This window comes from Xiphias gladius, chromosome 2, assembly GCF_016859285.1.
Source record: "Xiphias gladius isolate SHS-SW01 ecotype Sanya breed wild chromosome 2, ASM1685928v1, whole genome shotgun sequence".
NCBI lineage: Eukaryota > Metazoa > Chordata > Actinopteri > Istiophoriformes > Xiphiidae > Xiphias > Xiphias gladius.
The window spans coordinates 9,648,788-9,672,152 of NC_053401.1; the positions used below are offsets into that span (position 1 = coordinate 9,648,788).

Sequence of the window (23,365 nt, forward strand, 5' to 3'; positions counted from 1 at the left end):
CTGCCTCATTCGTCTTGTCATCGTGGAGTTGCCTTTCGAAATCTTATTGGACACAAACAAAGTACAAAAAAATATTTTTTCATTAACTTATTCACAACATATGTTTTCGCTTTATCCTTTTGCCTTTTTCTAAGAACAAAAAAAAAACAAACAAACAAAACGAAACAAATTTAAAAAGTTTTTAAAAAAAAAAATGACCAGCTTAGTCTTGATCTCGGGGCATTGGAATTTAGGTGCACTTTAGTAAGAATTCTGAAAGTATCCAGCACTTTTTATAGCTTACTCTCTGTGTACCACAATGAAAGAGCCAGAATATATTGGAGCTTTGCTCTTAGAAGTCAGAGTCAGCATCCATAAGCTCCGCCTCCATTAAATTGGTCTGGGAATGGATGGGCCCATAGCCGGCCCTCCGGCCTGCAGGTACTCGAGCCACATGGGCCAGCCTCTCCGACAGCCCGTCGGTGAGATCCACCTCCCCGGGGTAGTGGGAAGATCCGCTGGGCTGCCAGGTGCAAGCTGAGGGGGGGCAGCGTGGGCCGAGACCCAGATCCTCCGGACGATCGTTGAGGGCCACAGGGTTAGAGAGCAGCCTGCGGCCGTAGCTGTTCTGGCCGCTCTGGTAGGGCGGGTAGGGACATCTCTCCTCACGGGACAGAGGGTGTGAGGTTTGGAAGTCTGGGTAGGAGCCTGGAAGGACTTCCTCCTCCAGCTTCTGCTGTTGCCTCTGCTGTTCCCGCAGGTTAGCGACCAGGCTCGGATGGCAGGGCAGTTTGGGCAGGCGGGGAACTGAGCTGCGGCCAAACTCGCGCTGATGATAAGCCTGGTGGTCCACCACCTCCTTCACAGGACGCACCTCCTTCTTCCTCTTCTTTTTCTTTTTTTTCCTCTTTATCATCTCTGGTGAAATCTCAGCCTCCACCATCCACAGTCTGTTCCTCTCCTCCGGAGGTGGCACTGTGGAGACAATAACAGACAATACAATGGGGATCAACAGTCCTTTGATAAAGAGAAGGGGGGGAAAAAATGAAAAAAAGATGGTAAGAAAAAAGGTAAAGAAGGATAAGAGGGAAGTCGGGAGAACTGGACGAATGATGTGATTTGAAATGTTCTGGATATTTAATGCAGTGTGTATAATGTCAGAGTCACGGCCTCCAGCTCTCACCTGGTGTGCCAGTGGGTGTGACAGAAATGTCCTGAGGCAGGATGGCACCTCGCCTGGCCACCATCTTAGTCACATGCTGCGCCCAAGCCGATGACATGTCATTGGACGGCTCATTGAGGTCAAAATTGATTCCGGCTAGGAATGAGAAAAAAGACAAACCGCAAACTCTCAATTTAGAGTCGACTAAGGGCCGCTTTCATACTCTTAATGGCTCCCCCGTGGTGCCTCAATAGCTCTGAACTGCTCCAAGCTAAACAAGCATGGCAGCCACAGCAGCCTCACAGCTTATATGAGCGGAGGAATGTGTCGTTCAGTTCTTAGCTACAGACATAACAGTTGCCCCCGACCATGTAGCCTCTATGCCGCAAAAGGGATATGGAAAATCTTCTCGGGCGTAATTTGAATGAAAAATAACACAGTGGTTTACAAAGGAAGTGAGTTATGACATCAGTACACATGGCGCCTTTTTTGACATTAAGTTACAGAAGAGAACAAAGCTTAGAGCGCTGGTTCACCCCAATTACAAAAATCCTACTTCATCACTTACCTCAAGTGGAGCCTGGACACGCAGCTAGTTTAGGCTATTATGTGCCCAGGTTTTGAGATACATCCACCAGTCGTCAAACGTTTTTGTATGTGGGGCTCACAGCAGGGAGAACCTATGTTTAAAAAAAAATCTAACAACAATGTGTCTTCGCAGAGACAATGTCCTGATTAGAATCGCTTTGCATCAAAGAAAAAAAATCCTAATCCCTGCTAGGAAAAACCAAAATATCTGATTTCAGATTCAGATTCTGATTCACCTACGTGGCTAGATAGCACTAGAGAAAAGTGAGAAAAGGTCTTTTTTTTTTGTTTTGGGTAAATCAGCGCTCTACTGTCAGGGTGAATCCAAATAGGACTCTCTGAAGTTTCAATTACTTACCACAAGGTGGAAGTGCAGACAATAAAGCGACTATTCATGCAATCTGAGAAAAGTCGACAAATCTTTCTGTGTCTAAAAATGTACTTCGCTCTAACTTATCCTAACTTATCAGTTTAAGCTTTCTCGGAATGAATGATCAGAGTTTTTTCTGATGCATGTACTGAAACACTCACCCACTGGCCCGTCATGGGACACAGTGTGCATGCTGAACGACAGTTCCTTCTCTGGGTCCTTGTGGAGCTCTTTCCTCATGGCAAACGCCTTGGCAATCATCTTGCTCTTCTTGATCCTCTTGGGTTCATTGTCGCTACGGCCAATAATCCTGATACAGGATAAAGGAGGTTAATATACATAGGAAGACAGAGGCTAACGGTAGCCGCTACGGTTGACATGTGTTCCTGAACGATCTGGAGGCCATGTGAATTTCTCTAAGAAGAAAAAAATGTAAAATTTTAGGCTTATATTTGGTCCCGGTTCTTTATTCTGGATTATAAAAGAGGCAGTCAAGGAGAGTCAGCAGCCTCATAACTAATACTCACCCACTAATAACAAAAGAGCAGGACCTAATGCTTAGAAATAACACCAGGTAACTGAAAGACCACATGTTTAATACGTTAGCTGCCATGTCCTACATCTTCTCTCATTTTGCGTTGCTATGGAAAACACTGGATAAGACAGTCTTAAGCCCAAACTGAAAAAAAAAAAAAAAAAATTCCAAGAAGCTGAATTAGGTTTTGTCTTTTTTTTCAAAACAAATTCCTGTGACTAAAATCCAAGACACAGTGAGCCCTTGTGAGTGCTGTTACAAAACCGGGGATTAACGCTGCAAACATAACTGCACACACCGGGGACACGACACACGATTTCAGCAAAATGAACGCCTCCACACTTTTAAATGACCGGGGTGAAAACTCCCAGGGAACACTGCTTTCATGGCACACGCCCGGGTGCATAAACAATTAAGACTTTTTCCAACACTGTCATCATATCGTCATTACCATATATGGATGTGGACAGGCATGCGGCCACAATATGCTCACATGCAGTGAGAGGAGATGGAGAGTGAGACTAGAAAAAAGTATTTCATATTATAGTAATGTGATCTCACAAAATACAGTCTTTAGTGTCTAATTTTTGTAAAAAAATAACTTCAAAATGAGGAGTATAAAAAGCCAAAGAAAGCTGTGCATTTTATTTTTAATGTTACATTTCATGATCACTAGACGCTTGCTTACTTGCACCAGGTGCGTTTCCAGATGAGGATGGTGGCTTTGGTCCAGACCCAGGTGCTCATGGCGATTCCCGTCCCAAACATGGAGAACAGGTTGATTTTCTCCACCATGAGGCTCGGCCGGTTCTTAATGGTGCACTCTGGGATGGGCTTGTTGGTCTGAGAGGCGATCGTCACGTTGGCCTCACACCTGTTGAAAAAACATCGCGGTGATGATCGGTCAGTGTCGCGACCGTGCTGCTTGCGCCTCCCACAACCTCTAGTCATATGACTGAGGTACATTCAAATACCGGCTCTGGTAAATAGGCAGGTCTGTCATATGTTGGGGTAGGAAAGAGTAGTTTACATTTTTGAGGCTAAATTAATTCCAATCCAGCCAATGTCAACACTGTGGGGAAAAATAGGGCTGCATTCACCGTTGTAAATTGAGCGGTGGAGCAGCGGTTTGGAATCTCAACAGCACGAGTTTGTGGATTTCTGTGTGTGATAGGATCCAAAGGGTGAGCCTGAAGAGGTGGCTTTCACAGAACTGCTTACAGTAGCTATGAAGTAGTCGTGAAGCGGACAGGTGCAAACCATTGTTGCTGTATGGCAATTGTGTGCGCGCGTGATCAGCAGCAAATCGTGGTATTTCTGACCAAAAAAAAACCCCACACACGTACAGCACATATTCTCTGAAGCTCCTCTCCCATTCAGCCTGGTTGAAGAAGTCGTAGAAGTGGCATCCGAAGGTGATGAACACAAAGCCAAAAGCGAGGAACCCAAATATGCCTGACATGGAGAAACAGAGCAGCAAATTAGACATGAGATGCCCGATTCGTCACTCCCAAAGAATACATGCAGAACAGGCAAACGTACCTAGAGAGTTTATGAAAAATGTTGGATCGTAAAGTGGATTAGTTAGTAAAATCATTATCGAAGGACAATTTATTTTCTTGCTTGTGTCGCTGATTTCAAAGACATGACCTGGGGATATTTATTCAGAATGATGAAGCTCAGTAGACAGGAATCCTCCATGGGCTGGCACATCATATCGTACCAGCAAGATTTTCGACGATCCTTGTTCAATGTGGCCAATGTCATACCGCTACAGAATCTTTAAACATTCGATTTTTTTGCACCAAAAGCTTAGTTTGGCGCAGGTCTCAACTCGGATTTTAACCAGGATGGGTTTTCGCCCTCGCACTTCCACATCACCAGTGTGGTGAGAAATGCTGATGGACAAAAGGACGACAGAACATACCGAGTCTCAGCATCGTCTCGTTGATTTTGCTCGCTGCTTTCTCACTCAGCAGCCCCGGGTGGTTACTCTTGATGGAAAACAAGGTCATGACACCTAAAACAGAGAGATGCACTTAGTCAATCAATGCTGAAAGTGAATATAATTAGTTAACAACATTTTAAAGGGAACTTCTCCGTTGTGGTAATGATTTAGTTCTCTTTTATATAAGAGTTGGAACTTGAGCTACTTGACTTGAAGGTAAAACATGACCAAAGCGCGCAGCTGCTACAAATGTGTGCGCTCACCCCGAATGAGGAAGTAGCCACCGACAACGAGCACAACACCAATGGGCGCCAGCACAAACCCAGCCCGGTATCTGTAGTTTTTGTAGCCCACAAAGCAGATCCCACTCACCGAGTCTCCATCCACCTGCGGAGCACCGGAACACAACAACAACACGGACAAAAGATATCAGAGAAGAGACCATGTGATCAACGTGAATGGGTGGAAAACGTTTTTTTTTGTGTTAAATCTCAATAATGAGAGGGTTTAAGGCAAATGACTTCCTGCACACCTCAGCGATAGCCAGGATGGCCACAGTGAGGACGAAGGGGATGGACCAGGTGACCATGTGGAAGTAGGAGGTTCTGCCTGACAGCGGCTGGTGGGTGGTGCCCAGGGCTTTGAAGGACGTGTGCCAGGCATAGGTCAGCATGACGAACCAAATCACACCTGACATCAGGGAGTAGTAGACGATGATGAAGATGGTGACACACGACAGTGTCTCTGAAGACCTGTGGAGAACAGCGCAACCAGAATGTGACTTTTTTGTTACATTCTCTATTTGGGAAGGATTTCATGCGTTTTTCCCTTATTGTTAACAAACGTCGGAGCACAGGCGGAGATGTGACTGCCTGACCACTAAAAAAAAAGAATCAAACTAAATTTAATCCAATCTCGAGACTGATGGGTTGAGGACATGTACGTACGAGGGCTCCCCAAGTCTCATGGTGTTGTCGCTCTTGCACACAATCTCCTTGCGCGCTCCATCCAGGAACTGGGCCAGCCAGCCGATGCTGCCCACGAAGAAGCAGGCGTTGATGTAGAAGAGAATGACAGCTGGGTAGCGGTTGGAGTTTTTCCAGTCGGCGAGAAATGTTGCCTGAAAAAGGAGGAAGCGTAAAAGTGAGATAATGGTTGAAATGAACGCGGAATGGAATATGGACGTGTGTGCCTGAAGACGTTAAACCTCCTGACCAAAACATGTCTTTGGCAAAAAAAAAAATCCACAAACAAGAAATTACGGGTACTGTATTTTTGTTTTACCAGGGTGAAGAAGGTGCAGAGGAGGGTGATGGTGCCGAAGTAAGCGATGTAGACGTGCATGTCATTGTGCTCCCCCTCAGTGAACAGAGGGTTGTCGCACTGGATGCCGCAGCCCTCCACGTCCTTGTACCAACTCGACTGAATGTCCGTCTTCACCAGGGGAGCTTCACACTGGCCCGACGTGTTGAACTTCAGCTTCTGCACCTCGTTCTGCACGCAAAGGGGGCAAAGGGGGAAAGTCGACTTCAGTTTGAGTACAGTAAGGTTGATAGTGCATTTTTTCAAGAAGTTTCAAGAAGTTTCCCATAGTCCTCCCTGCAGAATTTTACATTTCATGATGAAAATGAGAAAAACATGCAACTTTCCTCCTATTTAATGCTACGAATCAGCAAATGTTTGGTATTTTTGCTTGATACATAAATGAGCAGAATTGGAATCAATTAATTTTCTGATGTTGGTCTAAACAATTAACGGACAGTTCTTCAGCACTAACAGAAGGCATTCACGCTGCTAAACAGTGCAAGGTCGCTGCGCTCTAACCGACCCTGACCTCTGACCCGCAGTGAAAAGAGACGTTTGCCCTCGGGGATCAATAAAGTATCGGACAACATTTACGTAACAATGAAGCCTACCGAACATCCCACAGGGAATTTGTCGCATTTGAGGAAGCTGGGCCAGCCCCTCTCCTGGTCCACGATGCTGCACGGCCGACGTGTAGCCAGGCACAGGCTCTGGCTGGGCAGCTCCACCCGACCATTCTCACATTTGGGCATGTAGACGGCACAGAGCAACGGCTGGATGACCGACCAACAGCGAGGAGCGTTCCGCAAACCTAGGGAGCAAAAACAGTCTGGCATGAGAGATGCGCACCAAGACGTGGGCTATATTTGTCTGTTTATCAGTGAATCTGCGGATGATTTTCTCTATAAAAATGATAACTGTCAAGTTTATTAAGTGTCAGTAAATAGGGATGAATTTCATTGCAATTTCCCAGATGTGGCTTTATCCAAAGTCTTGTTTTGTCCGTCTTATAGTCCAAACGCTTAATATATTGAATTCACAATGATATCAAACAAAGAAGAGCAGAAAATCACCACAATGGAGAAGCCGCTACCAGTGGATGTTTGAAATTGTTTTTGCTTAAAAATGATTTTATAGGAATAAATAAATTATCGAGATAGTTGCTTCAATCGACTAATGGATTAATCAACTAATAGTTTTAGACCTATTCATAATAAAAGGTGTATTTTCTGAAAAGTCTGGGCATTGAATATGATCAACTATAATGCAGGAGCCAAAGTAAACCACATCCAACAAACACAAATAGGACTCCTTCACACAGTGTGTCCACCATTCGGATTATCTGGGACACCTGTCAGGCGGTGACCCGCCACTGACAGGTCATTAGTGAGACCTTATGAATGTGAAAGTCCTCCTGCAGGATATCTAAAACCCTTTTACTAGTGAGTCTCCTCTATTGTTTCCTCACTAACACCTATGAGTGATTCCCTTTGTTTCCTTTAATGGCTTTTTAACCCTTCATTTCCTGTTGAGCCCCCCCCCCCAAACACCAAGTACAAAACACAACCTGGATCGTCCTTCAAATGAATCCCACTGTTCATCCATTTATTTATCTATACATTCATTTAATATGTAAGTGCAACAGATGAAAAGCCCGAAAGTCACGTTTTCACTGCGGTCTGGTGTCAAAATTTCAACTTTTGTGATGCTGCAGCCATTACAAGTGTTTGTGCTAATCAATAATGAATTTGTAATGAAATTATTGTCCTTATGATCACTTCTTAAATATGTTAGACATGTTAATCCTACAGGAATGTACCTGTACTTTATAACTGAGGGACCAAACTGCACTTTTGGGCATTTTGTAACCCCCCTGTGAGATGTTTTAACAACTGGGATTCGTCCTGCCTCCGCGGTCACTACAGTTTTCCTATTAGATTATAGGATGATCGCAACTCTTCCTCCTGTGTGTTCCGGGCTATAAAATGTCCCACAGCATCTGTGAGTCTTTTCCATCTTACCGGACCACATGGTCAACTTCTCAAAAGCCTCTTCTTGGGTGCTGGAGTCCTCCGCCAGGATCAGGGAGGTATGCGTGTATGGCAGGGGCGATCCGAGACATGTGTTGTATTTAAGGGCCTCGCAGGTTGTCTCTCTCTTGCAGTTGTCCTCAAATATCGTCCCGTTTGGAGACAGCACCGCCGCGGAGCCCGAGAGCCCGGCAGCCCAGACGCAAAGCATCCCGTAAAACCCAACAATGGGGCTCCGGCCGTGGGAAGACATCTTGGGAGAGGGGGGGATCAACGGTGCACGGGGGGAAAAGAAAATAAAAAAAAGAAAAAGAAAAATCAGATTATTTTGTACTCTCGTGCTTCAATGGTCCTTGTCCCCGGGAGAGCCAGAGAGGACGTTTCCTTCATCGGATTCCGAGTAAGTTTCCGAACGCGGCATGGCGGAGAAAAGCTGCGGGGCCCCCTCAACGTTTTCTCGCGGTCCCTCCCCGAACTTTTTCCGCTCCGCGCTTCTCGTCCGATCCTCGCCGGATCCCCCCGAGCCCCTTCATGATCCGAACTCCGACCGCTCCGGGAAGTGCCCCTCACGCGTGGCACGACGGGCCGATCCGCGTAGAACCATATAAAGTATTCATTTGGAGCCCGTTTAAGCCGTGTGTGTGTGTGTGTGTGTGTAGAAAAAGTCACCAGGCCGAGGAAAGTTGCAGATTCGCCCTCCCCCCACTACCAAAAAAAAAAAAAAAACTTGCCATGAAAACGTCTGGATCTCTGTAACAGGATCTCTAGGTCCGATGCACCACCCCCTTCTCCACAGACCCCCCCCCCTCTCTCCTCTTATGCAGGCAGAAAAATAAGATGATAAATTATCCTACATCTCTCTACGTGTCCCAGGAAGTGATTTTTCTCCGGTGAAGTGTCTGATGAGAGGTTTTCTGGGGCTTTGTTGTTTTCCTCTGAGTTGCAGCCCTGTGTCTGGTTGTTGTTTTTTTTTTTTTTTTTGTCTCTGGTATGCACATGGAGGTGGGGGGGGGGCAGAGCAACAAAACCTCCCCTCCCATCCCCCTCTGCAACTGGAAGAATGTGCCTTATGGCAGGCCTTCTCAAAAGCGTCTCATCCCCAGGACCCCCAAAAACAACACGGACCCCCCCATCTGATGAGTCCCCCCCCCTACACAAGAAGAGTGTTGTGGTCCGAATCAGGTAGAACGGTGTAGGGTTTTATAAGGCATGCCCCTCGGTGTCACGGTCAAACGTTTCTCATTTTTACGAAACCCCCTTAAGGACCCCAGGTAGTCCCTGGGACCTTTTATGAGGACTAACTGATCGCAAGCTTTCTCATCATCCCTGAGCGAGATCAGGATTCACGTGCTACAGCACACACAGGGAGACAGGCTACGAGGCCAGAGAACACGGGAAGAAGCATTTGAACGAAATCGATAAAAGTAAAGGAAGAAATTAAAGAGATAACATTACAGAGCAATGTACGTTATATAAATCACAAGACCTTAAACTATATAAATGAATTGTACAACTATTCACGCAAAAGAAAATCCAGAACTCTAGAACTGTTACTGTGGCAGCCATGGTTTGCGTATTACATAATATATATATATATATATATATATATACACACACATAGGTACAAGTATGAATAATGCATTCAATATACATAAAAATAAACAGCATAAATATCTGGGCAGTGTGTGTAATATACACTGATGATGTTTGTTCCTGCGGATAGTTATGTTTGTACAGTATGTAGTGAAGAGTAAACTCGCCTTCCTAGACTAGAATGTAACCATCTGTTAGGGATTACATAAACCTTTATGGTGAAAATACATGGTATACAGTGGAGCTACTATCCAACACATGTAAGATGATTTTTTTTTATACATTTATAAATGCCTTCTTCTTTTTTTCCCCCTTTTTTTTTTTTTTTACTGTATATTGGTTGCTGTTTGCTCTAAGGTGATTGCGGTCAAAATGTCTCAGCCTTTATCAATATCGATGCCATATGAATCACACGAAGACTTACACAAACTTTTGAATAGCTGGTACATGGTTATATGAGAGTAGTGTGCATGTCCGTATCCGTGTGTTGGGACGGCGGGAGTGAAGGGACACAGTTAATAACTCAGAACTACATTAAACCAGTTTCCTTTGGGAGATTCATAAGGGACTGGGCTGCCGCTCGCCGAGGTTAAGGTGGCTGCGCGAATCCTCCAAAAATGCTAAGGATCATACTGTGACCATACATAAAGCACAAAACTGATACACAGTCGTAGTATTTTATGCTCATCAAGTTATGTTTGTTTTTATGATTTTGAATATGCCAGGAGGAAACCAGTAAGAACAGGTTTTCTGACCGGTCAACTCTCCACCATGGTGCTGTTGTTACCACATTAATTGGACAGTGCACTTGTGGTATTTGCATGGCTGCAGATGCTTTGTGTGCCCCCCCCCCCCCCAGTGTTCTGAGAGTAAATCTGGGTTAACTTTGCTCCCTCCTCTGTCTGTCTGTCTGGGCCTCCTTAAAACCCCAAAGCAACATGGCCGCCTGAGTGAGTCAGAGGCAGAAAACCCAGGGACCACACACAGAGCAATGGAGCCCAGGCCAAACACACTCACGCACGCACGCACACACACGCACACACGCACACACACACACACACACACATACATATGCGTACAAAATGCACTCACTATCAAAGAGAATGCTACAGAGCCATAAAGTGCGGCTTGAACTGTCACTTTTTTCTTTAATTGTACTCATCTGCTTCAACTACATTACGACATGTCACACCTCTAAAAAGTGGTCGGACTCCTCTCTGCCACCAGGTTGGTGATGCTGGTGATCCTGGTCTGTGCTGAAGAGAAAAAAAATCACCGTGAGGGGAGTGACCGCGGCTTTAAACTAACATAGAAATGTCATGTTTAGATTGTGGACTTGCGTCAAAGGCCGTTAAACACGCGGGACTGTTTCTGCTCCCAAAGATTACAGGCGTCAAGTTTCAGCATATGTCTCGCAACTCAGGTTTTTTCGTTTGCCCGGCAGAGAAACAGGGTGGAGATGAGAGCTTGTGTTGGTTCTCCGCTTCTTCACAGATACATTAGTCTTTTGGCCAGAGCCTCCCTGGGTTACAAGTAACAATGTCTCGAGACAGCTCTCCAATTAAAAGAACCACAGGATTTGCCTCAAGTTATTACGTGGTAATAATGTACCGAATGCTGACATTTACAGCTGTGGATGTAATTCACCGATACGAAGAGCACTAAACTTTTATGACCATGCTCAATGTGAATCCGTTTCGACTAACAGTTAAATACAGCTACACTTTCCTTTGCTGTCAGAGCAAATCAAACTTTAATTGGTAGTGTATCAGGACAACAAGTAGAGAGGGTGAGATTATTTTTAGTGCGTAGTAAATCTTTTTTCCTCAGTCAGAGAACCTCAACCGCTGCCTGCGCACTGATAGGTCACAGAATACAAACTTGGCCCTGTTGTAGTGACTACATCAACAAGCAATTCAGGCGTTCACACAACTGTTTTCTTTTGTGGGAAAGCTGGGAGTCCCCGCTTCCTCCGCACTTTAGTTCAAAAAGGGAGGAAAACGAAAGAATAAGAGGTGGGAACGGGATTTCAAATATATCGCCCACAACATATGTTCAGAATGTGAACTGGGTGCAGAGCCCACACATTTGTCTGCGCTGGCAGCCCATTGAGACACGCACCCCACAAAATCCAGCAGCTCTGCAGTCACGCAGGGCCGTCAGCTGGCTAAAATGTGAGGGGGAAGTGGCATCACGTGCAGTGTGAGGTCTTGGCAGGACAGCCCAGACCGTGTTGAGGAATGTCAGCCCATCGGTGTAAACATTTGTTTGCAGCTCTCGTCAAATGAAACATGTTAAAATCGTTATGTAAAAAAAAAAAAAAAAAAATGTTTATCATACTGAAACAGGGATACAAGGCATTTCTGGAACTCAGAGGTAAATACTTTATTTCAGTGAATAAAAACAATATGTGATATAAATTCCAGCAAATATCAAATGTCAGAATCACCTCACAGATGCTGGCAACAACAAACAGCATTACTGAGCATGGAGAAGACATTAGGTCTGACATTTCAGTTGACAGTTTTCAAAGAGTCTCCAAAACGTTCCATTTTAGAGAATGCCATTCCCTTTTTAGTTATTTAACTATGAATTTGTAGCCAGCAGGATACATAGATATGTTGTAACTCGCAGTCCAGTTTGGCATCTCAAAAAAAAAAAGGAAACGATAGAAAATGCTTTCGTGTAGATTATACTGACTGCAGTTCTTAAGGTCAACATAAACCTGTCAATATGACCCCGAGTACCAAATAGTCCCTCTGCTCCTCTAACTATTAGAAAATGTTTGGTAAATGCGAACATGGTCCATGTCCAGTGGGCGGCGACAAAGTCCTATTTCTCCATCTGTGTTCTTTTAAATCCAAGGGGAATGAGACTGGATACTCATACCAGGCTGACAGATGTTTTCAGAGAACTGGCATAAATAGTTCTACCCCCCCCCTTCCCCGCTTGGATCACCATGTTTATGGTGTCGTTGGTCGGAATCCGGTCTGGTCCGGGTCAGGTCCACGGGTCAGAGCGGTGTCTGAGGTTGTAGTCCTGGAGCTCGATCTGGTCTTTGATCTGGTTGATCAGAATCTGAGACAGGAGGATCCCAACCAGCTGCGGAGGAGAAAACACAGACGGAGGGCTCACCGGCTGGCTACGGCTGTTAGCCCCTTCTCCTCTCTCACGGGCTTGAGCCCAATGTGCGTGTTTGTGTGTGTCGGTATGTGTGCACCATGCGTCACACCCTACCTGCGGGATGGCCAATCCCAGTGCAACACCTCCGAGAATGAACAGGTTACTGTGAATCCAATCGACCAATTTATCTATGCAGCCATTGGTGTGGATGTGGTTTCCAGCTTCATGGTACTCTAAGTCCTGCATGTCCTGGCCGCACATGGTGTTGATAACCGCCTGCACACATAGACATATACAGATAAAGCAAATGAATAATAAATAAATAAATAAAAAAGAAACCAAAATGTGGTCAGCAGAGTCTGTAAAAAGAGGACCTTGTCTTTGGATATGATACAACAGGAGAAGGGGACAGAGCAGCGTTCTCTGCTGGGGTTGTCCTTCTTGCAGTTGAAGTATATGTTCTGGGACCAGTCGGTGTACGTGACACCACCACAGCAGCCGAACTGGGAGGACATACAGACATTTGAGATGGGAAAGATTAGAAGCCATGTCAGGTATCTGTGTATACAGCCGATAGAAAAAAAGAGAGAGAAAAAAAAAAGGTCATTTATTTGTAAAGAAAAAATGATGATGACCTGTGATAAGTATGTCATGAAGTCTGCATTTGGACTAAATCCTTACCTCCATCTGACCAAAATCAATAAGGTTTTGCAGATCAATGTCATCTCTGTAGTGGACGATGGCATTGTTGATCATCTCTGTCACTTTACTCCGGGCCTTGGGAGCGTATGGAAAAAGTAGTTTAGCAGCATGTACAACAACAATGACGACAACAACAACAACAACAACAACAACAACAACGACGACAACAACCAACAAAAACACCATAAATTGTATTGTTGTATGACAGTTAAAATGTTAGACAGTTGGATTCTATCATGAAGACATATTTAGATGAGATACGTTTTTGACAGTCGGATAAGAGCAGGTTTGCATCCTTTTTAAAACACAATCAAAGCTGTCTTGATGTCTGTTACATCACTACTCAGCCCGTGGGCAAACTCTGCTGTTTGTTTCAGGAGTTTTTTTTTCAGATTTTGCAGCAGTTACGGACAAAGCGCAGCAGGGGGCGTGCTTTGCTTGTTCCTCACAATCAGAAAAGGACAAATACAGCAAAATCTACCCCAAGAAAGAGTCTGTAATCAAATTCAGTACCTTTCTCATGGATCATTAATAATATTATGAAGCCTTGCCCTCGAACAGATGACTAGCGTTGATATATATTCTAGTAATATGTTATATAATGCATTCGATCATTTGTGGGATTTAGTTAAAATCCACCAACAGCAAACCAATATTATCAAAAATAAACGATAGCGCCAGATATTCATTTAGCGCTCATGACCATTTTTGACCACTTATATAGGTACGTCTGTAATCCATGTGGTCCGTTCAATCAGTCAATCAATCAATCAATCAATCCCCAGGAGAAATACAAAACAAAGAATTACAGGTACAGTAATGTATTATAGTATAAACAATTAAAGATACCATCTGTATCTACATTGTTTTCAAAGATTTAGTTCAGTAGGAAATGTGGAAAAACACTTTTTAAAAACCTTTTCTAGCACATACGAACATGCCCGCATTACTCTGATTGAGAAAATCCTCCATATTGTTTCGTTACCGTATCTGAGAAGACGAAGCCCAGAATACCAGCAGTGAGCTGGAGCAGGAAGATCACTGTCAGACAGATACAGAACTGGGAGGGAAAGAGAGAGGGATGGTCACGGCACTGTAAAACTTTATCTGCTTTGTGTTAGTTCTTTAGAGGACAGAGTCCATGAGCTCAGACTTTGTGGGTTCAGATATGACCCATGACCCCCGGCTGCATATTTTACGGCATGTCTCTCTGCACTGTTATAGGTCTATAAGCCAGAGTTCCTCACCAAAATACCCCCTACAGAATGCACTAGAGCCCGGCGGCCGCAAAAACCCCCTGACTTACTGTCTGCAGGAGGCAGATGTTTTCTCGCAGGGAGCCCACACAGCCACAGAAGGTGATGATGAACATGAGGACCCCCACAACCATCAGCATTATAGCGGGGTCCACTGACAGACAGGCCAGCGCTGCCTCTGAGGTAAAGAAGAAAATAGAAGACTGATGGGACTGATGGGAACAGGGCGAGTCTGTCTTTTCTTCAGATGACAGAATTCAAACTTTCAGACGGCAGCAAGGAACACTCACGGAAGTATGTTTTTTCAAGCATCTTTCTATTTATAATAATATAAACAATCATTTTACAGTCACAATTCTTCTCTTTTGATAGAATTCATTCCTTTTAAGAAATCTTGAGCGACACCAGATTCGGCGAAGCCTCGTGAAAGCACAAGTACTTTTTGCCGACACCCCAGAATAAGCATGGAGAAAGACTGTTCGCTCTACCCGTGGAGGCTCATTTACCTGCATGTTTCATCATGCGGGCATACACGCCGATTGACACCATCACCAGGGAGATTATCTGAGGAGAACAGAACACATAAAGAAAAAAAGATTTCCCAAGATTTTCTTTACAATTAATGCATTCCAAGACACTACACACAGGGCATAATAAACAGAAACCACACGCACCACAGTGGGTGAAGAAGCCTACTCTATGTTCTTACTTGTTAAGGGAGTGGCACCATTAATCACGATAGGAAAGATGTGCAGAAGGTATATCTGAGTCACGGACAAGGCTGTACAAAGAGAGTAAAAGCTAAATTTCCAGACATACACTCTGAGTAAGTTTAGTGATAAACTAGAGGAGCACAACGTTCTTCTTTAAGTGGCAGGAGTGTAGATTAGAGGCGACTGCCATCCACTCTGCTTCCATTGAACTAAATCGACCGGGCAGCGATCTGTACCCTTCCCTAAAATGAAATAAAGACCCTTTCACTCAGCGCTCCTCTCCCAGCCTCAATAGAATAATAGGCAGCCCTCGGAAACCCTCTTCCCACCCCGCGTGAAACGGATCCAGTTACCACAGACACTGCACCTTCATGGGGTTTGTGGGGCAAAGCTAGGGTTGCCTGCCTGTTTTTTTGTAAAGGCCTAGTTTCACCGTGAATTAACCAGACATGACACCTGAGGCGAGCGGGTGGCTTTTTAAAAAAAAAACAAAACAATTTTTGTATCTGTGTAAGTCTGCCAATGTTAACATTTATTCCACATCCAACGTTAAACTGTGGCTAAATCACATGTTCCTTAGGGAACGTAGCCAATTTACTTATTTGGTTAAGCATCATTGTAAAAGACTGATAATTACAAAGGTTGTAACTAAAACTGGGCTTTCCAAGGAAATTTGCCGAGATTACAGATCTAGACGGGAAGAGAACCATAAAAAAAAAAACTTGCAGTAATCTTTGTTGTGTCCTGCACAGAGCTCGTTGTAGCCAGAGGCAACAGAAATTACAACAACGCATTCCACGTTGAAGTGCTTCAAGTTTTTACACAGCCTCATCCTCTGTAACAAGTTAGATTCACCGCTTGCACACAGGCTGACACACTCATATTGGAATGTTTGAAAACTAAAAAAAGATAGAAGGGAAATAGATAAAGAAAAGCCATTCAGACTGTATGATTTGTTTGATTTGTTGTTTAGTTCTCTTCCTCTGCCATTTTCTATGCCGTTTTCTGCTCAATCAGAATTAAGAACGTCCCCTCACACCGGCCCAAACCTCAGAAGGTTTAATCTGCAGCAACACATCGGCTCTAAAAAAAAATGCTGTAAGAAATCTCCTTACGTTCCAGCCGCCAAGCACCTGACACTGAAACCCACTGAGATGACCTTTGCCTTGTTGACAGCCCACCGCCGAGCTTTGCTGGTGATTTTAACGAAATTCTTTACTGTTAAAGTCTAAAGTGGTAAAAAGATAAATTACTGTCCTACTGTGGGAGATATAACGCCACAGTCTGAGAGTATGTAGTTAATAATACTAATGTATTACCTGTTGTTTTTTTTGTGAGAGTTGTTGAAAATGTGTCCCCCCCCAGTCAACAAACGAGGGACCCACTTCTCCCACAAATCTGCTCGGCACAATCAGCATATGAATCAACGAAAGGGGTTGTGTTCCTTGGCAACTGAGCATGTCATGAAAGGAACTAGTGAAATTGGATTGGTGAAAAGTGGAGTGTAGGGTACCCGAAACAACCCAGCAGCAGTTTTGTGTTGGTGAGTTTGTGTGTGTGTGTGTGTGTGTTTGTTTAATGGCAAACAGGTTCCCAGCCCCCCCCACAAAAAAAGGTCCTTTTGGAACCAAAATCTGAGGCTACATTCCTGATCTGCAAAGTAAAAACACGAAACTTGGTCCCTGTCCACTGACCAAGAAGCAAACACCTGGTGTGTTCCTGTGTCTGTGTGTGTGTGTGTGTGTGTGTGTGTGTGTGTGTGTGTGAGAGAGAGAGAGAGAGCTATGTTAACTTCCCCTCTGCTCTTTGCTGGGGCACTTTCACTCTGTTAAAACACCAAAGTTAAAGAACAACTAAGTCAAACAAAGCAGTGGGTGCTCCAAATGCCAGAATGCGGCTTAGCAAGGAACACACAGGGAATATTAAATAAAGGCCAGCACGCTTCGATCCCTGTCACTTATCATTCAGATAGCAGCAGAGCACTCACCCAAAATATGAAATTGAACATGAACAGTAGATACTTCACGACCGGGCTGACAAACGAGAAGTCCTCATTAGATCCAGGTACTCCTCTGCGTCTCCCTCCCATGGCGACAAGTACCCAGGCGCCTTATCCGGGGTTTGCGCGCAAGTGATCCGACTGTACGCGGGGGGAAAAAAAAAAAAAAAAAGTCTCCGTGAGTAAGCCCAGCCGAAGACTCGTCAGCATATAATGACGACGAGGAGGTGCCGATTTATTTCTTTCATTTTTTTTTTCATTTTTTTCTTGCAGCGCTCGAGGCGACGCGCGCAGCCCACAGCCGCGAAGTCCCGGGCTGCCGCCGCCCGGCGGCGCCGGCCGGGGCGTGCGGGGACCGGGCGCGTCGGGTCTCCGCCGGTGATCGGACGGTGCGAACCGTGACGGAAACACTTGTCAGAACACAAGTCGTGTTTTTCGTTCGCTGTGTCAAGAGGAACGGGCGGTTCCAGTTTATCAGCCATTCTGAATGTCGGTCGCTGCATATTATTGTTTTGGACATTCAAGTGTAACACTAAATGTACTTTAATATATTTTACTCAAAGTGTTTAATTTGGAGGCACGTCTCTAAATACACACCGTGTTCATGCTGAATGTATGATGAGCATGGGGAACCGATGATGAAAAGTTGATTATTATCAATCACTTATATTGTTTTATATTGTTTTATATTGTTAAATGTTTTTTTTTAAATGTTCTCTGTGTTTCATTTTTAAGACATCATAGTTTTGCTTACACCCCATTTGTAAAACACCACAGGCCCTTTCTACAGCAATCATTTTGACATGCCATTAATAATCAATACATCATTCATAAATTACATGCCCATATAGTCTTCCTGGTTTTATTTCCTTTCATAAACGATGCATTTTCATTTCATTTAGGAAATGAAAAAGTGTGTGTTTGTGTGTGTGTGTGTGTGTGTGCGTGTGTGTGTGTGTGTGTGTGTGTGTGTGTGTGTGTGTGTGTGAGGTATTTTAGTGTCTGATCGAACACTACTCTGACCCGCTGATTGTCAGTCTGCAGCATTTAAAGTTAAAAATGACGAAAAGTTTCCCTACGCCAATTATCTTTCTGTTCTTCCGTGACTGCTGATGGGTAATGATCGCGGGCCGGAAAGCCCCGGAGGCCAGGTTCTTGGGAAGTCCTGGGTTGCCGATAAGACGGACGAAGGTGCGCCAGCCCCTGACAGGAAGTGCCATTTCCCCGGTATCGATACTGGGTTTCAGCTCATCTCCATCACGTCGACTGCTTTTTTTTTTTTTTTTTTTTTGAGTCGACTTCAGCGACCCGACTTTTATTGTGAAGGACAGCGCACACGGCATGACCGTTTTCACAACATCCGTTTTACCCGGAAGTTATAAGAGTGTTGTCCAGTTCTGTAGGATGAAGGCTTAAAATTGTGCTTTTCTCATTGTCTAGACGTTTTTGAACCATGAAAATGGCGTGGAAAAGCAAAGGTTTGTCCGCTAATCTATCTAGCTGTTTGCTAGCATCAGTATTCAGTCCTTTCAGTATGTAATGCAGTTATGAAAACAGTTATTATGGTAACGTTAGCTTATCATCTTGGGAATTTGAGCTGAGGACGAATCGCGTGCAAATGGTTGTTTGAGCCCCTGTGGAAGAACGCGCTGCATCCGTTCATCGCGAAACACTTGTTTCCAATGCCGCCCGCAGGTGCCCCTCTTCTCCCGGCCTCCTTACACCTCCTGGTCCCCCCAGTGAGACTTATGTCTGCTTTCGTGTGGCAAATAGCGCAGCAGCACCGCGTGATGCAGTACGACAAGCTGGTGGACTTCGTCAGTTTGGTGACGGAGATCGTCCCAGAGCTCCTGAGTCCCGGTCAGACGGCTCAGCTCACCCTGGGCCTGAGAGCGAGGGTGAGGAATTATTGAACCTGACCCTCTGCGAGACCAAAATGGCAAAGTCACTGGCGTTTACTCTGTCTCTCTCAGTGGCCTCACAAGAGACACGTTTTACTTCTTTCTTTCTTCTTCAGCTGGCATGTGCATAAGGAATAATATATGTAGACCTGAAAGTTTTCCTGTCCGGTTAAAGGAAGTTGCACTGACTGGATATTTTTACCCTCGAAAAAACTTGCATTTTCTGCAGTTGACAAAAAACAGCCTCACCAAAAGATCCACTCGTTCGCTGCAGCTTTTTAATCACATCAAATGATAAGGAACTATCAACAATGTACGCTCAAATGCAGCTTTTAAATCAGCCTGGATGAGAAGGCCTGAAAGGGCTCGTAAAGAAAATGGGAATTTTGAGCATTTACATCCCCCGCGTCAGCTCCATTTGTGGAGAAAGGTCAGTTGATATCACCAAAAGCTCGGGAACGGTGACTGAGTGGACCTGTTGTTGAGTTTGTTTCTTTCAATTCCTGCCTCAAAGGTCAAGAATGAACTTTCAGTCTCAACATGCCTGTGCATTGCCATTTTATCTCTTTTTGGGTCTTTAGCATATTGAGTTCAGTTTCACTGTATTATTGTTTTTTCTGTAACTGTCTTATTTGTAATTTTAGGGTGTGTCTTGTTATCTGTCGCTTGTACAGTTCAACATATTGTCGCCCTTTTCCCAAATCAGTCTTTCCCCTGCCGTGTCGTGTTCTTTCGAGTTACCCGTCTCCCGCCTGTGCCCTGTTGCAGCTGGTTCTGGAGCTGTGTCGTGGTGACGGCGTCGCCAACTTGCAGACCATCCAGAGCCACCTGGATAAAATCCACGCCTGCAGTGCCGAGCTGAGCTCCACTGACCAGATGGTGGGCTTTTAGAGCAAAGTCAGAGCAAAACGTGGACAACACACATAAAATTCAGAAACCCAGGGGCTTTCTCATATATTCTCAGAAAATATGGAGCTCACAGACACGGAGGGAAAGAAGTAGTCAGTAACAGCATTATTGTAGTAACTGATGTAACTTTTTATGAATACAAGCCTTGGGTAAACACAGCATTAGTTAGACACATAAAATCAAAATCCAAAATAGTTGAAACCTTTTTTCAACTTTATTGTTGTCCACTTCTTGACAGGCCAGTGGTGATATCCTGAAGACCTCATACACCAACTTCGCCAGCCTGGTTCAAAACCTTTTGAATGTTCCCTTTGAAAAGGAGTTCTTCTTCCAAGTGAGTCTTTTCTCCGAGAAATCTCTCTCAAAGATCAAGGGAACAGAAGGGATGTAGGTCTATTTTATCATGACAAAAGACAAATGACAAAGATTGAACCTTTGGTCAGAGTGGCTTATAAAGTCTAAAGATTCCCCAACCACTTTACAGCAGTGATAAATCCAAAGCTCTGGCTGTTTCTGTAGGAGGTTTTTCCTGCGAACTATGGCTCCGCCTACGACCAAAGACTGCAGCAGCTGGTGTCCGAGTTCCTGTCCAGGCTGGAGCAGCTGCTGCCGATACCGGACCTGCAACAGGTACTTTATAAATACCGATTGAGACTTAGACGGGGACATGTACAGAGAGACAAAATCGGAAAAAATAAGGAAGTTGCTACATTGAGCAAAACACCTCGCACTGTTACTTTTTTTAATCCTGAAAAATCCTGTGAAATGTGTGAAGTAAGAAAGCCGTCGTTTATTGGTCACAGTGTTATTTCACATCTAAAACAAAGAAAGTCACTTGATTTCTCTCCTTTTTGTGCCACTGCTTTGAGCTTCAAAAATATGTGACTGTTGTTTCAGCTGCCACCCTGCATCACTGTCGTCTTCTCTCTCTGCCTCAGACAGCAGCGTGGCTCACTGAGACAACGTCTGTGTCGGAAGAATTTGGACAGCATCTCTCCGAACCCTTAGCCCTGAAGACTCTGCTGCTTCATCAGAGACAGCTGGGCAGTCTCGGCTCAGGTGAGGATAACAGAGATGGGGTAGAACTTTTCCACAACAGAAATCTTACTGAAGAGACAAGAGGAACATTTTCTATCAGTTTAAAAGACCGAGGTTTAAAAATGCTGCTTTGTTTGTTCTTTCTCACTTTCATATGCTCCTAAATTCTTGTTTTTCCTTCTTTCACAATAAATATAACTTGTTTTGAAGATTTTTTTAATAAGTGACTCTAATGTGTAAAATGTTAAATCCCTTCCTCAATTACAGCTCAGTCAAGCAGTGAGGAAGATATCCTTCTGTCCACACTGGCCCTCCCTTCTCAGACTGGAGTGGGGAAGTTCACTGTGCCGTACAGCGAAGAGGGTGATGATTTTGACAGCGAGGAAGAGACCCTGGCATTGGAGGATTTAGAAGCGGAGGACTCAAATCATAGCTCTGATGACACCGCAGACGATTGGTTCCCAAAAAAGGAATCAGGTTAGAGAAACAACCAGTTGCAGCAGCAGACCAGAACCGGTCTAAGAGGCAGGCAAAGTTTTTAGACTAATGTGCTGTGTTTTATACTGTTCCCAGGTCCTCTGTCACATTTATTCATCTGCCCTCAGTGTTCATTTGCTCACCGCCTGAAGAGGAAGGTCCAAGAGCACATCCAGAGTGAGCACCACACTTCAGCGACGGTTCAGAAAAAACTATCCGTGAAAAAAGCCAGAGCAAAGACTCAGCAGAAAAGTAAAGACTTGAACACTGCAAAGAAGAAAGCAGAAGGCAACCTGGAGAAAAAGAGGAAACCCAAACAAAAAGACGTTGTCGAAAAAAAGCGGGAACGTAAGCAAAAGAAAGACAACCTGGAAAACAAGGAACGACGGAGACGGAAAGAGCCCGCGGGGGAAGACAAAAGGTTTCTGAGCACGCGACCGGTGAACAAAAACTTCACAGAGGAAGAGACTAAATGCCTGACGTGTGAAAAGGTTTTTGAACATCCAAATCAATTGAAGACCCACATGAAGATCCACAGTTTCCGGTACCGATGCAGCCAATGTGAGAAGGGATTCACCAGCCCATCGGGGTATTATCAGCACCAGAGACTCCACAAGAGAGGACGAATATTCGTCTGCAGCCAGTGCAGCAAGGGATTCCTGTGTAATTATTCGCTCAAGCAACATGAGCGCCTGCACGAAGGCCCCTCCAACCTGTGCACCATCTGTGGGAAAAGCTTCAGCAAGGCGGGCATCACAAGACACATGCAGATGCACAGAGGGGAGAAGAATTACCTCTGCACCACATGTGGGAAGTCGTTTTTGTCCTCAGGGGAGCTGCTGCTGCACACTCGGTCTCACACGGGTGAGACGCCGTACACCTGCACCCACTGCGGGAAGGGTTTCTCCAGCAAGAGTCACCTAAATGTCCACACGCGCTCCCACACGGGCGAGCGTCCGTACCTGTGCTCAGAGTGCCCGAAGCGTTTCCTCACGCTGAACTGCCTGAAGAGGCACACACTCAGCCACAACGGGGTGAAACCATTTAAGTGTCCGAACTGTGAGAGAGAATTCTCCCAGCAGGGGAATCTGAAAAGACATTTGGCGACTCATAAGCCCGACACGTAATGTGTAACTTTAATTGTTGTCAGAAATCACAATGTTGTCCTGCACAATACCTCTTTTTTTTTTTTTTTTTTTGAAAACCTGTAGAAAACTGCAATAGTAAACCGTTTGTATATCAAATATTTCATTCATCATTTGCAGTGATGGGAGTGAACGATTAAAACAAATTACTGTGTTCATATGATGCTGGGAGGTGTTCGCCACTGACAGTTGTCTCACGTCATTTCCAGCAACAATCGTAAAAAGCAAAGCATTTGAAATTCTCGGTTTGCTCTGATTTCTTCATTCGCTATATGCAGTCCTCGAACCTGTGTTTTATGCTTTGACTCCAAACTCTGGAGAGTTTGGAATGTCCCAAGAATTAAAGTCAGGGTTGTGAGCAAAACCACCATGTAGATACCTTCAAGCACTCCTGAATTTGTACGTTAGGAAAAGCTGTGAGGGTGAACCCCAGTTGTCTGGATGGTGTTAATTTGGCAGCTTCTTGCATTTAAACAATGCTGATTTATACATCCTAAATCCTGGATGCTGGTGCTCTACGGACCCGCCAAATAACAAGGACTTTTCAAACAAGCGCCAGCTCAAAACTGCAGTGCTGAGGTACTGATGGGTG

The 23,365-nt window shown here is 44.7% G+C and overlaps 3 protein-coding genes across 7 annotated transcripts; 1 reads left to right on the forward strand and 2 right to left on the reverse strand.

Moving 5' to 3' along the window:
• Positions 1–189: 189 nt before the first annotated feature.
• On the reverse strand, positions 190–8,170 carry smo (smoothened, frizzled class receptor). The gene is made up of 12 exons (XM_040151798.1): positions 7,909–8,170; positions 6,499–6,698; positions 5,867–6,076; positions 5,530–5,702; positions 5,115–5,334; positions 4,846–4,969; positions 4,562–4,654; positions 3,981–4,089; positions 3,323–3,508; positions 2,261–2,409; positions 1,163–1,297; positions 190–954 (listed from the first exon to the last, which is right to left on the reverse strand). The coding sequence occupies exons 1-12, from the start codon at positions 8,168–8,170 to the stop codon at positions 332–334; spliced, it is 2,484 nt and encodes an 827-aa protein (XP_040007732.1). The 3' UTR covers positions 190–331.
• A 3,726-nt stretch (positions 8,171–11,896) lies between these two features.
• Positions 11,897–18,508, reverse strand: tspan33a (tetraspanin 33a). Of its 3 annotated transcripts, XM_040148559.1 has the most exons (9): positions 18,383–18,508; positions 17,292–17,444; positions 15,098–15,155; positions 14,642–14,769; positions 14,321–14,395; positions 13,315–13,410; positions 13,008–13,136; positions 12,748–12,909; positions 11,897–12,612 (listed from the first exon to the last, which is right to left on the reverse strand). In XM_040148559.1, exons 2-9 carry the CDS (start codon positions 17,391–17,393, stop codon positions 12,511–12,513), a joined length of 852 nt encoding a protein of 283 aa, XP_040004493.1. In that variant the 5' UTR covers positions 17,394–17,444; positions 18,383–18,508; the 3' UTR covers positions 11,897–12,510. The 3 variants fall into 3 exon arrangements, with proteins under 3 accessions (XP_040004493.1, XP_040004503.1, XP_040004512.1); XM_040148569.1 differs by lacking the exons at positions 17,292–17,444; positions 18,383–18,508 and adding an exon at positions 16,624–16,695; XM_040148578.1 differs by lacking the exon at positions 11,897–12,612 and having other exon boundaries at positions 12,754–12,909; positions 13,008–13,191.
• A 158-nt stretch (positions 18,509–18,666) lies between these two features.
• On the forward strand, positions 18,667–22,800 carry LOC120797399 (zinc finger protein 660-like). Of its 3 annotated transcripts, XM_040141037.1 has the most exons (8): positions 18,667–18,781; positions 18,999–19,201; positions 19,973–20,083; positions 20,352–20,447; positions 20,633–20,743; positions 21,052–21,172; positions 21,419–21,628; positions 21,725–22,800. In XM_040141037.1, exons 1-8 carry the CDS (start codon positions 18,757–18,759, stop codon positions 22,753–22,755), a joined length of 1,908 nt encoding a protein of 635 aa, XP_039996971.1. In that variant the 5' UTR covers positions 18,667–18,756; the 3' UTR covers positions 22,756–22,800. The 3 variants fall into 3 exon arrangements, with proteins under 3 accessions (XP_039996971.1, XP_039996978.1, XP_039996988.1); XM_040141044.1 differs by lacking the exon at positions 18,999–19,201 and having other exon boundaries at positions 19,911–20,083; XM_040141054.1 differs by lacking the exon at positions 18,999–19,201.
• The last annotated feature ends 565 nt before the right edge of the window (positions 22,801–23,365 follow it).

Excerpts from the sequence above, each read along its gene's own strand:
- smo (XM_040151798.1), bottom strand. The coding sequence starts at position 8,170 with ATGTCTTCCCACGGCCGGAGCCCCATTGTTGGGTTTTACGGGATGCTT. Across the intron at positions 6,699-7,908 it reads GAAGTTGACCATGTGGTCCG|GTTTGCGGAACGCTCCTCGC; the intron begins GTAAGATGGAAA and ends TTTGCTCCCTAG. Across the intron at positions 955-1,162 it reads CACACCCACTGGCACACCAG|TGCCACCTCCGGAGGAGAGG; the intron begins GTGAGAGCTGGA and ends TTGTCTCCACAG.
- tspan33a (XM_040148559.1), bottom strand. The coding sequence starts at position 17,393 with ATGGGAGGGAGACGCAGAGGAGTACCTGGATCTAATGAGGACTTCTCG. Across the intron at positions 13,411-14,320 it reads GCTTCGTCTTCTCAGATACG|GCCCGGAGTAAAGTGACAGA; the intron begins GTAACGAAACAA and ends TACGCTCCCAAG. Across the intron at positions 13,137-13,314 it reads TTGATTTTGGTCAGATGGAG|TTCGGCTGCTGTGGTGGTGT; the intron begins GTAAGGATTTAG and ends ATGTCCTCCCAG.
- LOC120797399 (XM_040141037.1), top strand. The coding sequence starts at position 18,757 with ATGAAAATGGCGTGGAAAAGCAAAG. Across the intron at positions 18,782-18,998 it reads AATGGCGTGGAAAAGCAAAG|GTGCCCCTCTTCTCCCGGCC; the intron begins GTTTGTCCGCTA and ends TGCCGCCCGCAG. Across the intron at positions 20,744-21,051 it reads CGATACCGGACCTGCAACAG|ACAGCAGCGTGGCTCACTGA; the intron begins GTACTTTATAAA and ends TCTCTGCCTCAG.